At 45.4% G+C, this 16,199-nt stretch overlaps 2 protein-coding genes across 2 annotated transcripts in view; one reads left to right on the top strand and one right to left on the bottom strand.

The window, feature by feature from the left end:
• Positions 1-3,648: 3,648 nt before the first annotated feature.
• On the bottom strand, positions 3,649-12,391 carry ZNF597 (zinc finger protein 597; the record flags this gene model as incomplete). Its single annotated transcript, XM_082670687.1, is given in 6 exon segments — positions 3,649-3,944; positions 8,296-8,940; positions 10,968-11,003; positions 11,006-11,093; positions 11,974-12,056; positions 12,349-12,391. Coding segments are annotated over 6 exon segments (1,191 nt in total).
• Positions 12,392-12,573: 182 nt separating this feature from the next.
• Positions 12,574-16,199, top strand: part of NAA60 (N-alpha-acetyltransferase 60, NatF catalytic subunit) — a 38,622-nt gene continuing 34,996 nt past the window's right edge. The window contains exon 1 of the mRNA XM_082669720.1: positions 12,574-12,758. The gene's annotated coding sequence lies outside the window, so the exon portion shown is untranslated. The remainder of the gene's footprint in view (positions 12,759-16,199) is intronic.

Genomic DNA, 16,199 nt, shown 5'->3' with positions numbered 1-16,199 from the left:
AGGTGACCCTCAGCTCAATGGTGTGGACTCTTGTTGGAGGCCTTGGAAACAGGATCCCTGGGGGAAGAGGAAGCAGGGGTGTAACATATGCTCAGGGTATCCCCCTGTCTACTCTTTCCCAAGGAGAGGAGCTTATCACCCATCCTGTGTTCACTCTCTGAGTCTCCTCTGGCCCTTCTCACCCAGCATCCTGGTTCCTGGGCTCTCTCTGCAAATCCCCCATCAGATTGCTGTCTCTTGTCACCCTCTGGGTGTGACACTGAACCCAGTGTGGATCCCTCAGACAGGATGGGCCGGAGAGCTCCAGTTCCAGCAGCTCCAGGATCTGCTCCTTGGTGGGCATCTCTTGCTTTAACCACTGATGGCACACTCTCCAGAGGTGGCTAAGAGCCTCTCTGGCGCAGCCACCCTTCCTGGCAGAGGGGCCTAATGCACTGACAGCAGTGTTTCAGGACCAGGATGGTGGGCTTGCAGGTTCGATTCCCGCCTCCAGGTGGTATCTTTTATCAGGGGGCTCTCCAGTTCTGGAGGATGGGGAGTTCCAGGGCACCCAAGTTTGCAAGCATCTTATGGCTCAGGGGATAGCTTCATACCAGCTGGGACTGAACTGAATCTGGGAATGTCACACCCTGTCTCTCTGTGGGGTGTGGTTGGGCATCTGGGTTCTCCAATTTCTGTTTTTCCCTGGAAACAGTACCAGGTGAGTAGGAAAAGCTTACTATGTGTGGGGTCAGCTGACGCTTTACCTGAGGCCCTTGTTATGTTCTCTGTTAGGACCCTGTGCCCTTTCCACAAGCCTCCAACCAATGAAGTCCAGTCGGTGTTTAGCTCTCAGCTCTTCTTTCTGGCCAGGTGCGACCCCTCTCACAGCATAACAGACCTCTTCTCGATCACACTGAACACAGCTGCACTGTCACCCTCACTTGTGATGAACACGTCTCCCTAGAAAGTTTAGGAAAACTGTAAACTCATGAGAGGCAAGCAATCTCTCCACAAAGCTACCAACCATCAAGTCACCCAAACTGGAAACTTCCAAGTCATCTTTGACTCCCTGCTTTCTCACCCCACCAAAGAGTCACCTTTTCCTCCTCAATCTGTCTTGAAGCCCCGCCATCTTCCTCATTCCCGTGACCCCTAGTGAGGGCCCTCATCTCTCACTCGCTTTATTGCAACAGCCTCCTGAGTGTCTGTTGTCTCCAAGCTTGTCCCAGTCTGCAGCGTCTGGCTATGGTCATCCCCACAACGTCAAAACCCTGTCCCTGCCTTGCTGTCAACCCGGGGCAGTGCTGTTGGGTAAGGGTGGAGACAGAGAGAAGTCAGCTTTGAGAGATATTTTTGAGGTAGAATCCACAGGACTTGATGATTGAAAGTTTGAGGAGTAGAGGAGGGAGTGTGTGTTAGTAGCATGAGCAATTGTGTGGATGTGGCGCCACATACTGGAGGCAGACAGATGAAGGACTAAAGGCATGGGACTTCCCTGGTGGCGCAGTGATTGAGAATCTGCCTGCCAATGCAGGGGACGTGGGTTTGAGTCCTGGTCCGGGAAGATCCCACATGCCGCAGAGCAACTAAGCCTGTGAGCCACAACTACTGAGCCTGTGCTCTAGAGCCTGCGAGCCACAACTACTGAGCCCGCATGCCACAACTAATGAAGTACGCGTGCCTAGAGCCCGTGCTCCACTACAAAAGAAACCACCACAATGAGAAGCCCGCGCACTGCAACAAAAAGTAGCCCCTACTGGGGCTTCCCTGGTGGCGCAGTGGTTGAGAGTCCGCCTGCCGATGCAGGGGATATGGGTTTGTGCCCCGGTCCGGGAGGATCCCACATGCCGCGGAGCGGCTGGGCCCATGAGCCGTGGCCATGAGTCTGCGCGTCCAGATCCTGTGCGCCGCAACGGGAGAGGCCACAACAGTGAGAGGCCCGTGTACAGCAAAAAAAAAAAAAGGTAGCCCCTACTCACTTCAACTAGAGAAAGCCCGCGCACAGCAAGACCCAACACAGCCAAAAATAAATATTTTTTTAAAAAAAAAGGACTAAAGGCATGAGTTCGGTTTTGGGCATGTGTTTGTTTTTTGTTTGTTTGTTTGTTTGAATTTTTTTGGAGTATAGTTGATTTACAACATTTTGTTAGTTTCAGGTTACAGCGAAGTGATTCAGTTATACATATACATTTTTCATTCTTTTTTAGATTATTTTCTCATATAGGTTATCACAGAATACTGAATAGTTCCCTGTGCTATACACACAGGTCCTTGTCGGTTACCTATCTTATATGTAGGAGTGTGTGTATGTTAATCCCAAGCTCCTGATTTATCCCTACCCTCTCCCCACGTTTCCCCTTTGGTAACCGTTTGTTTTTGATACCTGTGAATCTGTTTCTGTTTTGTAAATAAGTTCAATCGTATCATTTTTTAAAATTAGAGTCCACATATGAGTGATATCATATATTTGTCTTTCTCTGTCTTACTTCACTTAATATGATAATCTCTAGATCCATCCATGTTGCTGCAAATGGCATTATTTCGTTCTTTTTTATGGCTGAGTAATATTCCATTGGGCATGTGTTTTCATGCCTCAGAGACACCAAAGGAAGATCTCTTGGGGCTTCCCTGGTGGTGCAGTGGTTGAGAGTCCGCCTGCCGATGCAGGGAACACGGCTTCGTGCCCCGGTCCGGGAAGATCCCACATGCCGCGGAGCAGCTGGGCCCGTGAGCCATGGCCGCTGAGCCTGCGCGTCCAGAGCCTGTGCTCCGCAACGGGAGAGACCACAACAGTGAGCGGCCCGCGTACCAAAAAAAAAAAATCTCTCTTTTGCACTTGAATACAGGCATCTAGAGTGCAGGAGAGAAGAAAAATTGGGGCTAGACATAAAGTGAGGTGCTTGTAGTCATGGAAATGGCTAAGCTCGCTTGGGAGTTGGGGCGGGAAAGGGGGAGTGGGGAGTATGGATTCAGGTGATCCCAAGATACACTCTGACCAAAAGCATGTTAGAATTTGGCTGTGGAGTACACAGAAATCAGGTGAGGAGACTGGCGCTAGTTCCAGAGAGAAGTGTCGACGTTTAAAACAACACACAACTTAAAAGTTGTCAGTCAAGTTTATTCATTGTCTTACTGAGGACTACAGCTAGGGAGACAGACAGCCTCTCAGATAGCTCTGAGAAACTGTTCTGAAGAAATTAGGAGGGGGATATATGTGATTTTGACGAAGAGGTATGCAGCACGCCCCTAGGTAGAAGGTTACTGCTATTCACAAGGAACAGATATCTCAGTAATGCTTTTAGTGCTTTTCCAAGTATGGGACGATGCAAGAATCTGGGTTCATAAAATTTTCTCCTTAAAATATCTCACTCTCTGAAGGCCTGCTCTGCCAGTTTTCCCAGAGCACAGAGTGCCTCATTCCTGACCTTCGCCCTGAATTCCTTTCGGGTTGTGTTGAAGGTCAGTGACTGCAATGGCTAACGACTCAAGCCTTGCAGAACTGGACAGGCAGCGACACTCTTTAGTTGGTAGAAGACACTCTACCCAGGACAAGTGAGAAGCTCAAAGCGTCCCTTTCAAGTTAAGAGACAAACAGGGCGAGCCCATAGCTTCGCGTTGCCAAAGTAGGGTTAGGGCCCAGGAGGTAGCTCCGGGCTCCTTTTCCCGTCACCAGTGCGAGATTCGGGATGGCCCACCCGCGTAACCTTCCCGCTGGTGCGGAGGGAGAGACCAGAGGAGCCCTCCGCAGACGCTCTCACCCGCTCCGCTCGGGTTCTGCAGAGGCCGCCTCTCGTTGGGTGGCGGAGGTGGGCTGGGAGCCTGGCCGAGCAACACGGCCGCTACAGGAACGCGCAGCTCTGCCGCCGGAATAGGGCGACGGAAGTAAGCGTAGGACTTTCGATTCCCAGCCTTGTGGGCCGCTCTAGCGCGTCTCGTCTCGTTGGTGTTTCCGCCGGCCTGCGCTGCCGGTGGCCGAGCGCCGCAAGGTCTCCCAGGCCTCGCAAAGCCTTCTGGGAGCCTTACTCCACGAGTCCTCAGCTCCAACCCCCGCTCCAGACGGCGGCCCACGCAGGGCTTTGGTGGCCTGCGTGGCCGGAGGTATAGCCGTCGTGGAGCAAAGATTGGAAGGGAAGATGACGTCTAACGCCGTCTCCCGGGAGCTGTGCTGGAGTTTTCTTCTGACTTCCGGCGAGCAAAAGATTTTACCTCCATTATTAAACGGCTGAAGTCACTCATTAACCCCTTCCAAGCCACAATCCTGCCACACAATGTCACAACTCATTGGTATCTCAAACTACTAAAGTGTAAAAAAAAATTTTAAAGTTCACTTCATTGTCATCATCATAAAAAAGCATTTATTAGATGCCAAATTGCACATCAGACAGTAATCACTGCCCAGTGAGAGCTTGAACTCTAGAGCTAAGACTGATGAGAATACACCAAAAACTGTAAAATCCAAACATTAAACAAACAGCACAAGTGCCTCCAACAAACATATTACTTCTAAGGTATCCAAAGGAACTAGAGATTGCAGCATATTCTCAGGTTTATATAACTGTATATTTATATCATATCCCCACACTCCCTAGATTGTTAATACAAAGAAGGCTGTCAAAAAATAAGACAAAACACCTGTAGTCAGGCCGTGAAAAGATGGATAATGGTCATCCTGATATCAGATCAATAGCTCTATCTACAAAACTAAAACAGATGAATATAAACACTTCTAATGAAGATTATTTAGTTACTTTTTAAACAGATGTCCAAGCAAAAACACTTTCCAACGGAAATCCTATAGGCTTAACAAGTTTAATGAACTTTCAAATAGACTCTTTATTCAGATAAACTATAACCTGCTTAGTACACATATGCAGTAAATTGGCAGATTACTTTGAGCAAAATCTGCAGTATCAGATTGTATGACATGCTGCAGTCATCAGAACAATGCCACTTAATTATATGGAATCACAGGAGTCAAAGACTCAGAACAGCATTTGCTGTGAAATGTCACTTGTTTTTAGTTTTAACTCCCTGAATTACTGGGTTAGTCATTTTCTATGTTAAATGCAGAGATGTGAATAGACTATTACCTACTGCAACAACGCTGTAAACAAAACTATTTTGAGTTCAACTCCTTCAAGAATAACAATTAAATTCCAGTTTCTTTAATTACAAAATGTAAACTGTTAACATCTGCATGCTATTGGAATAATGCTGTTTCATCAATGATGTATGTTAGAGAACCTGATAGTCCAGCAATCACATTAAGGACTTTAATACACATTTTCATCACTGCATCAACAACAAAACCAAAGAAATTTGTTCAACAATTGAATTCTTCAGTACAAAGTTTTCACTCTGCCCGTGTCAACATCCATGCTGCAAAATGTTGTGAACCAACTGTTCCTAGCAATAACCTCCTGCATTTAGTTTTTCATCCCTATATTAACTTTCATCCAAGTATTCACTGAAAGTAACATGGTAGGCTAATGATGTCTCTAAATTAATGACCATCTGTGGAATCTGTCAGTTAACACTGTAAATAGAAGGTGAAAAATCCATCTGTATAAAACCAGCATGGGTCTCACTGATGAATACTGACCGCTTCCTTCAACTCCTTGGGCTCTTTCACAGTAGCTGACACTCAGGGATTTTTTTTTCCTCCGCATAACAATCATTAACAATATTACACCAAAAAGGCATTTTAATTATACTCATGTATATATTAATGTCTTTGTAAAAGATATTTTTCTAATCTCTTATGGAGGTTTGGCATAATCTTCCAAAATCTAGAAAATAAAAATGTAAAAACTGAAGTTAATTGTGAAGAAAACCTCATCTGGAAAGGTAACTTCCCATGCTGAGTGCAGAACGTCATTTATGGTATGAATTTTCACCTTCCCCTGTACTTTCTTAGGAACAAAGGAAAGGATGACAGCTTCCATGTTTCAGGTCAGCGCCACTCTGTCCACATGCCTTCTAAAATAGTCTTCTCTACTTCTTTCTGCAGCAACTCTGCTACTAGGGACCTCTTTCCCAATTTCATCCCCGACCCTGCAACTCTTCAGTTAACTGAAATATGGGAGCCCCTACTATGTGCCAATGGTACACTGTGCCAGCTGCTCCCACGGAAGGCAGAAGCAGGAAAGCAGGGAGGCAGTACTTTATGATATTTAGCAAAGGTCTTTATATCCCAGAGCTGGCTGATAAGAAACCTAACTGGAGACCATCTTTCTACACAATTCTAAACACCTCAGACAGAGAGACTTGCTGAAGAACCTATAGGAGACCTCGCTTTTTTATTTGAGACCCCAAAGGCCCGGCAGACTGGTGTCCTGTATCCTAAGAGTGGAGACATCGGAAACAATGAGCCAAGTGTGACCTTGACATACAGAGCACAGGGTCTCAACTGTGGATCTGCAAACAAGAAGCAAAAGAAGAAGAAGGAAAAGGGGGAAAGGAGTGGGTGAGCTGGGTTAGGGCTATTGGTTTCCCTTTTCCTCACCAACAGAATCTTCCTGCCTCTAATCACTGTTAAGAACTTACAGCAGTAGCCAGCACCTTTTTGTACATTCAGTTCTCAATCTGCTGTTCAGTAGAAAGACCCTACCTTCCAGGTACTACTTTCCTCCAATTAGTCCTAAAGAGGTCTATTATTACTCCTGAGGTTTCCCAGTGATAATCCCATTTTAGTAAATGCCATACTTTTATACCATTTATATAGAATAAGACCATTCTCACATCCCAATCAAAAACTCCTTTAAATGCTGCTTTGCTGATAGGTATACAATTTTGCTTTAAAGAGAAATTCCACATGAATGTAACATTTACAAGATCCCCTGGTTCTTTAACATTAATAACCATTCCATTTAACAATATTTTGCTCCAGTATTTACATGTAACAGCAGTATCTAAAGACCTATATATTTTCAAGTATTTTGATTAAGTTCTAACAATTTTCTATATGTATCTTTCTTTGGATATGAGGAAGAAAAACTTTTTTCTTAAACCAAACTCAACTAAAACCTAAACTAAACTAAAACTACACTCTGTAGAGTTTGCAATCTGATTATAGGGATGGAGTTTGAACCTCAGGTCCTGAACAGTCTTTCAGTTGCTTTGTAACCATATACGTAAGTCAGGCTTGGGATGAAGCACTAAGGGGGTGCTTTGGAATCACTAAGTGTGATTCCAAACACTTGAATCACAAAGGCCAGTGGCATCAGATCTGAGAATGGATACTAACTTCACGGATACTAACAGCCACCTCGACACTAACTAGTCCAACCCATTTGGGAACACTTCACATGGAAGGAAAAAAGCTTCCAAACCCCTCCAGAAATTCATATGTAAAACAATAATCTCATACAAACATTACATTCTGATTGTTACAGCAAAAAAAAAAAAAAAAGTATAAAATATATATAAAGGTACTTACTTTCCTAGATCCTAGATCTGCAGAACTAGCAAATAAATAAATTTGCCTTCTAAAACTTACTTAAAAATCATGTAAACAAAATTAAAAGAACTCTAGCAATAACCTTCATTTTAGTGAAAACTGAATTTTTTTTTTATAAGTTCTGTATCTTTCTCCGGCTCATACAAATGGAATCTGGATAGTAACTGAGCTACTGAGTTAGAATTCTGGCTTTGTTCAGTAGCTGTGACACTGACTATACTTCCTCGATTATAAAACAGAAATCATGGTGCCTAAATCAAGGTTGTGGTGAAAATTAAATGATATATTACATGGAATGTGTGTAAAGTGCTTAGCACAGTACCTGGCACATAAAGGGTAATTGTGCCCCAGTTTTCAGTATAAATACTGAGAAGCACAAGCATTAATGAAAACTTGCTATATTTACGTGGTGTTTTGCGCATGGATTTGCTGATGGACAATGAGATGTGTTTTCAACCTGAAACTTTTCCCACACATGGTACATTTAAAAGGTTCTCCTGTGTGGTTCTTCTGGTGGCATGCAAGCTTTGAGTCCAAAATAAAACATTCTGCACAGGGTTTGCATTTATGGGGCTTTTCCCCTCTGTGAATGCTTTGATGGGAGATAAGCTCAGAGATACGAAGAAAGGTCAGTGAACACTCAGGACGCTTTAAGGGTTCGAATTTTGAGAATGAAAGCAAATTTTCCCCGCAGTCGCTGCAGTGTTCAGGGTTGTCCTCGTGGCCCCACTCGGGGAGGGCCAAGTGCGAGGGCTGCCCAAAGCATTTCCTGCTCAGACTGCATGGGTGCCGGCTGGCTGACCCGTGCCTTTTCTCAGGCAAAGCCAGATTTGTTTTCTGACCAAAATATTTACCACAGGCTTTTTTGGCAGTGTGGGTTTTCTGATGCTGTGCCAATCCTGGGAGCCACATGAAACCTCTTCCACATATGCCACAGGTGTAGGGTTTCTCCTTTACATGGATATTCATGTGCCGAGACAGATGTGAGTGCTGGCGGAAGCTGCCGCCGCACTCGGCACACTTAAACGGTTTCTCGCCGGTGTGGATTCGCTGGTGTGTTCTCAAGTTGGCTCTGTGATTGAAAATCTTCTCCCAGTCACCACATTTATACTTTTTCTCTCCTGAATGTGTTTTCTGATGCAAAACAGGGTATGAGCTATCACTGAAGCTTTGGTCACATTCAGGACACTTGTATGAATTTTTGGCTTCTTCCCCAGGAAATTCAAGAATTTCAGAAAGTGCTCTGGTTCCTAAACACTGAGATAGTTCTATCAAAGGGGTGTGGTTTTCAATGGTAACTAAAAGGCTTATGAAACTTTTCTTGCAAGCAGGAGTTCTACCTGACATTTTCCTTTCAAGGTTTCCAACTCCATGCTCAGAGGATTTTTCTGGGTAATAGACAAGGGGCACAGCAATGGAGTATTTTTCTAGGGCAAGCTCTTCAAGTCCCATAGATTCTAGCCTTAGCTTCTGATTAATCTCAATCTTGCCTTCTCCTCCTGTTGATAAAAACAAAACAAAGCAAAACATAAACACCCTCAAGTAGTACTGGGGAAAACAAACTAGTTACACAGAGGACCAGGAAGCTGTAGGATGGCTGACAAAACTCAGGCCTGCCCAAAAGCATTAGTTTTTAATATTTTCCCAAATATTCTTTTTTCTTTTTTTTTTTTTTTGGCAGTACGCAGGCCTCTCACTGTTGTGGCCTCTCCCGTTGCGGAGCACAGGCTCTGGATGCGCAGGCTCAGCGGCCACGGCTCACGGGCCCAGCCGCTCCGCGGCATGTGGGATCTTCCCGAACCGGGGAACGAACCCATATCCCCTGCATCGGCAGGCGGACTCTCAACCACTGCGCCACCAGGGAAGCCCCCAAATAGTCTTAATTTATAAAGCCAATATATTAATCCAAAAGGGATCTTTCCTTCCAAAGCAACAGCCCTATGACTGCCCCAGCTCACTGCCTGGAAAGGGTTTCTGGGCTGCAGGGCAGTGTGTGGAAATCAAGTCTTCAGTGGTTTTGCTGATTCGAGGAGACCGAGTTCAGGAATGCCAAGGCTGCTAGAATTTGACAGCAAAATACCAGAGAAGAGGCAGATGCCCAGGCAGAGATCTCTGGGCATCTAGATGGGGTCCCCTTAAGACTCTGGCTGCATATTAATCTGTAAATACATCTAAGGAAACTACCCCAGGTCAGGGAAAGAACCACCAGAAAGGAATAGAAAGAGCAATCTCCAGAATTCACATAATAGTTCATGCTCCCACCAGCCAAAATGGAAAGACTCCCTACCACACAGAGCATCAGGCAGTATGCTTAGAAAGACACTGCCTTAGCAGCAGGCCACATCAGCCCTAGATTAAAGACTGCTCTGAACACACCCTAACAAAGCAAAAAGCAAGCCTTGAAAGGATAATATTGATCCCAAGTAACTTACTGATAAATTAGCACCTTACCCCAAAGTCCAAAAATTGTTTTGAAAATACAGCAACAGCCAGCATACAACAACATAAAACTCACAATGTCCAACATCCAATCAAAAATTACAAGGCATGTAAAGAAGCAGAAAAATATGACCCATAACTAGGAGCAAAATCAATCAACAAAAGCAGACCCAGAAACGACACAGATGATGAAACTAGTAGAAAGAATGTTTAAAGAGCTATTATAAATATGCTTCACATGTTCAAGAAGGTAGAGGAAAACAACACGATGAAGACATAAGTAGATAATATAAAATGTGAGTTCTGGGAAAGTTCAAACAGTCAACCCTAGTCAAGGATTTATCCTTGACTAGGATAAAATGACTAATGTTTCTACATTATAGTTCCTCTTAGATGAGAAACGCATACCATCCGCTTAAGATTAAAGCGATTTCCAAATTTAAAAAATTTTTAATTTTTTTAAAAATAAATTTATTTATTTTTATTTATTTTTGGCTGCGTTGGGTCTTTGCTGCTGCGCACGGGCTTTCTCTAGTTGCAAGAGCGGGGGCTGCTTTTCATTGTGGTGCGGGTTTCTCATTTTTGTGGCTTCTCTTCGTTGCGGAGCACGGGCTCTAGGCATGCGGGCTTCAGTAGTTGTGGCTCGTGGGCTCTAGAGCACAAGCTCAGTAGTTGTGGCACACAGGCTTAGTTGCTCCGTGGCATGCGGGATATTCCCAGACCAGGGCTCAAACCCATGTCCCCTGCTTTGGCAGGTGGATTCTTAACCACTGCATCACCAGGGAAATCCCTAAATTTTTTTTGCCCTGCTGCATGGCTTGCATGGGATCTTAGTTCCCTGTCCGGGGCTCCTGGCAGTGAAAGCACCGAGCCCTAACCACTGGACCGTCAGGGACTTGCCAATTTTTGCCTTTTAAGAATCAACTCACCCTTTGAAAATTGCACTCTCATGCAAGTTCTTGTCATGTCCACATAAATCACTCAGGGATAGGTCGCACTCCCCCATACCAACATGCGGATGAGATATGCAATCCTAATCCTAGAAATGACCAAAGTTCAAAAGTGCAGGGAAAACAACTATTGTTACCCATCAATGCCATATCCTCCAAACACTCCATGGCGTGTCTCTGCTGCGGGACCTCTGGACAGGGTGCTGACTCACACATTCCTCTTGAGAAAAATATACAGCCAGGTCCTCAAACAGCACTGGCCCCTGAAACAACACGAGAGCCCATCTCAGGACAAGAAGCTGGAAAGCTACCCCCTTACTCAGTCTGGGAAGGCTGAGAAGAGCTAGAAACATCAGAGGCAAGGGAGAAAAGGGCTTGGTGGAAAAGGTCCCTGAGTGCTGGTGAGGGGGTATGAATGGGTTCTGAGGGCTGGAGGTGGGGATTAGGAAGGAGAGAGTAAAAATGCACCACTGGAGATAGTGGTATAAGGACCAAAACGGTAAACTGGGAGAAGTTCTAGAAGAGCCTATTAGAAGAGAAAAGATGAGGGAACAACTCTCAGGGAACCATTAAGGAAACCATTACGTAGGGATGCTCTAAGGGAAAGGAGAAGACTGAGCAGCCCGGGAAGAATCATGACAGGACAGGAGGTCCAGTGTTCTCTCAACATCCTTCCCTTTGCTGGTCCCTCTCCTTCTTCTTGGTCACACTCATGGCTAAGCTCACTGCATCACATTCAGGCCTATTCCTCCTTCCCTAAGTTTACCAAACGTATAAATCAATAGAGCTCTGGTGTGATTAAGAATCACCTGGGGTTTCTGTTTGTTTCTGTTTATTCAACAGGTGTGGAATGAAGCTTAGAATTCTTTAAGTTTGAGCAGCATTCCAGAAAGACACTTTGAGGTACCCTGTAATAGCCTTCTCCAATGGGCCCTGCTCCCAGTTGGTGGTTCTAAAAGGAAGGCTCTCATAAGCCATTTTTCCTATATGCCTGGTAGAAACAAAGACAGCTTGGTGAAAGGGCTCTCTGGGGATCAGGACCCCTCGCATCACGGGCATGCCTCACCCTCCTCCAAAAGAGGCCAGGCAGAGGCCAGAAAGGAGCGACCGGAACTTGGACCGAGAGAAGGGACCCGGTCTCACCTGGGCCCCGGATGTAGAGAGTGTGGATGCCATGTTGAGGAGTGGTACTGTTTTCAAGTCGCCACAGGGACTTCGCAACAGATCTTGGAAGGGAGAAAATAGTACTTGGAGGGGCCAATTCGGCTGCCAAGCTCCTACACGCACCCCCTCGCATCCCCACACCCTTTAAGACCTGAGCCTATGACTCCTCTCCCCGGCCCAGCCTCGTAAAGGCCGACTCCCGGGCCGGCCGGGCCCCACTTATGGCTCCGAGACTAAAGATCTCAGGAAGCCTCCCGCTAACCAGGCTACAGCAACAGAAAGCGACGCCCAGCCGAGACTCGAGACCGAGAGACGCCGCCACCGTTAGGCTCCCACGCTCCCACGCTCCCCTACGCTGGACCTGCCGGGAAAGCCGCCGGATGCGGCCGGCCCCCATGTTTCTACGCAGCTCTGCCTCTGATTGGCTAGCGTGACCTAGGAGGGGGCAGGCCCTTTTAAGTGTTGACCAATCGGGCGCCTTAACGGAGAACCTCCCTCCCCCGGCTCACCCGGCATTCTGGGAGATGTAGTTTTCCCTAAGTTTTTCCAGGCATTTCCGGTTCCGCTGTCTGGGTCTCCCCCGTGAGCTTCGTGCCCACAGATCTGGTGAAGTGCAGCGTTAGGGAGACCACGGAGGGACGTAATGTTTCAGGGAAGAAGGAAAGCAAGTAGACGGAGAGAATCCGGAACCTGAAGAGTATCGGTACTGAAATGTGGGTTCGGCCAGCAGTACCCTGTGGGTCCGAAACTTTGGTCCGGCCGAGGTGAGATGCCTGAGTGGCTAGGAATGCGGGTCCTAGTCTTAGCCTGAGTAGTCCGCTGGGTCTTGGGCGGACTGCGGGGCCATGGAATGTAAAGGGGTGTCTTCTGGATGGACAAAGTTCAGGTCGGCGCAGGCCGGTTGCTCCAACGCAATGTATTCTAGGGGCATTGTGACCGGCGACTGCAGCCCAACCTAGCCATGTCAGGCTTGGAGCCACAGCGGACTTCAAGCGGTAGTAGAGCCATCGGATTGCTTCGCGGGACGTTGTAGGCTTCTTAATACCTCCCATTCGACCTGCCCCATTGCCACATATTTTCCACTTTACTGGCATTGTGTGCCGTGGTGTAGGGATTTGGAATTAGAAAATTGAGCTGCTTCCGCAGCTTTGCCACTAATTGCTTGTGTCATTTTGGCCTATATACAACTTTGCTTTCCTCAGCTGCAAAGAACTCAGAAGCCTCTCCTCAGAGGGTAGTTTCAAGGAAATTGTCAGTTTACAAAAGTGTCTGAAAAAACAAGGGTGATATTTACCTTAATAGAAAATTCTGAATATGTCTCAATATATTTTCTTATTCTTGTGCCAGGCATGTTCCTGTATCTAAAAGGTCACTCAAGGAGTGGTTGCATATTAATTGAAACAATATTATCAGAGTTGACAAAATAAGTAACAGGATTTGGTGGAATATTAGATAGGATAGTTTCAGCTGCAAGTAACAGAAAACCCAACAAAATGTTCAAAGGTAGGGCAGTTATAGGTTGATTAATTCAGTGGCATAATGACACCATCATGGTCCCAATACTTCCATATTTCTCCTCTGCCATCCTTAGCATGTTGGGGAAGATGGCAATGGAATCCACGTAATACATGCAGACAAGCATTGTGTCATGTACCAAACCTAAACCAATCATTATCAAGGGTAAAAAGACTAGCTACTGTATTGGTTTTCACCCATCATGGTTCACCTCCAGGGGACCCAGTCTCTCCTGACCATCTGCCTGCACAAAATCAGGGCTCTGTTGGAAAATAAAAAGAAGAACGAAGAATAGACAGGTTAACTAACAGTATCCGCCACAAGTGACATCTTGACAGGTAGAGCTAGGCCTTGTGGGGATGGGTCACAAAAGAGGTATCTGAGGGTCCCAGGAGGAAGGAAAAAGGTGCTGAAAGGACAGGTGGAAGAATGATAAAGACAAACTTTCCTACAGGCTAGACCAACCCAAAATGTAAATGTTGAAGAAGAGCTAATGGCCTGGTACATGTTCACCATGTAATCACAGTGCTGTTCAAGTAGTCCTCTTTCCCCTCTTCCTTTGTACTTAATTTTATGGTATTCTTACATCAGGGATATCTCATTTGGGGCTCAGATCCTCCTGATTTTGATCTGTGGCCCTTTCACCAAGAACAAGTGGCTCTAATGGCCCTTTACTTTGAATCCTGTTCTCATTATTACAAAGAGATAAACCCAGTTTCCAATGACTAGAAGTTAAGCCTGTGGTATTAACTCACTGGGTAACTGGAGAGTTATCTTTGAAACAGGAGAGGAAACAAAATCTTCCCTAGGCCTTCTGACTACCAAAACTAAACAAGTAGATCAAGAAAGAAGAAGCTTCGGACTTCCCTGGTGGCGCAGTGGTTGAGAATCTGCCTGCTAATGCAGGGGACACAGGTTCGGGACACAGGTTCGAGCCCTGGTCTGGGAGGATCCCACATGCCACGGAGCAACTAGGCCCGTGAGCCACAACTACTGAGCCTGCATCTCTGGAGCCTGTGCTCCGCAACAAGAGAGGCCGCGATAGTGAGAGGCCCGCACAACACGAGGAAGAGTGGCGCCCGCTTGCCACAACTAGAGAAAGCCCTCACACAGAAACAAAGACCCAACACAGCAAAAATAAATAAATAAATTACTAAACTCCTACCCCCAACATCTAAAAAAAAAAAGAAGAAGAAGCAGCTTGAAAGCTTGATCTTGCTTAAAGGAAAGAGATGAGATACAAAGTCTATGATAGACCGAGATTGAAAGAATAAGACTGAATTATATACCTCACTTGATTTTTTATTTATTTATTTTTCTAACTTGATTTTTTAAAAATCAGAGGTGCTTGACCATATATCCATTAGAAGTTCAAGTGACAGATTTTAATCATCCAAACTTAAAAATTCTTCTGCCACAACCCTTTGACAAGATTCTTCATTTCAGCCCCTAACATACCAATAATAATAATAATTTGTATGTATTAAAATTCTTTCCATAGCCAAATATCTGCTTTCTCTCTGAAAATCACATCATCTTTTTTAAAATTAAAAGTAACTTTTTATTATTACAAAACAGTATATGTACATTTTAGAAAGTTAGAAAATACAGATAAAAAAATAGAAAATAAATGCACCACATTCTTATCACCCAGACATTATCACTATTTATTGTTAAGTATATATTTTTTCCTTGGTAATTTTAAACATGACTTCCAGAATGAATTACTCACTACGTTTGGTGTTATTTTGGCCATGCTGCGCAGCTTGCGGGATCTTGGTTCCCAGACCAGGGGTCAGACCTGGTCCCCAGCAGTGAAAGTGCTGAGTCCTAACCACTGGGCCGCCAGGGAATTCCCAGGTTTGGTGTTTTTAACATTCCCAGATGGTACTGCTTTTTAGGGTTTATTACTTAAAAATAAGTATGTCTGTTGTTCTTATAGCAGGAGTCCCCAACCCCCAGGCCGTGGACTGGTACCGGTCTGTGGCCTGTTAGGAACTGGGCCTCACAGTAGGAGGTGAGCAGGGCGCGAGCGAGCGAAGCTTCATCTGCCACTCCACATTGCTCCCCATCGCTGGCATTATCGCCTGAACCATTCCCCAACACCGCCCCCCCCCCAACCGCTGTTCATGGAAAAATTGTCTTCCATGAAACCGGTGTCTGAGCCCAGAAAGGTTGGGGACCACTGCTTAGAGCCTTTAGTGTATCCTTCATGAGATTTTACTACCAATGGGAAGTTGACAAGGTCTTCTTACAGTGCACCAAAGGAGTCTAGACAAGCAAGAATAATCTTTTTTCCCGACTTCAGCAAGAGGCTTTTCTCATAAGTATCCAAAATGCCTGACTGAGCAGTTAGAAAGCTGAGTTCACTAGTTTGTCTCTAATTGGGGAATGATGGCTGTAGGTCATGCCTGCAGGTTTTACTTTAACCAAGAATAAGAGGCTCTCATGATTTGAAGCTAGGATCACCTCTAGCTGGGCAGGAGTTCCTTCATCAGAAAGAAGTCAGGACTCTAAAATGTACCCCCGGTACGTTAATCCCATTACCAGAAAGTGGCTTTGCTCCATATCAACTCTAGCAGGATTCTTTTTCAGTCACTGAGGCCAGAGACGCTTCCAAAGAAAGATTCTAGATCTACTGATACTGATTAATTCTTGCAAATAGAAGCTGCAACCAGAGATTCCTGGAG

Source organism: Grampus griseus (genome assembly GCF_964374135.1).
Source record: "Grampus griseus genome assembly, chromosome: 14".
NCBI classification, from domain to species: Eukaryota; Metazoa; Chordata; class Mammalia; order Artiodactyla; family Delphinidae; genus Grampus; species Grampus griseus.
The sequence above is the reverse complement of the archived record's forward strand: the minus strand, read 5'-3'. Positions and strand labels throughout refer to the sequence as shown.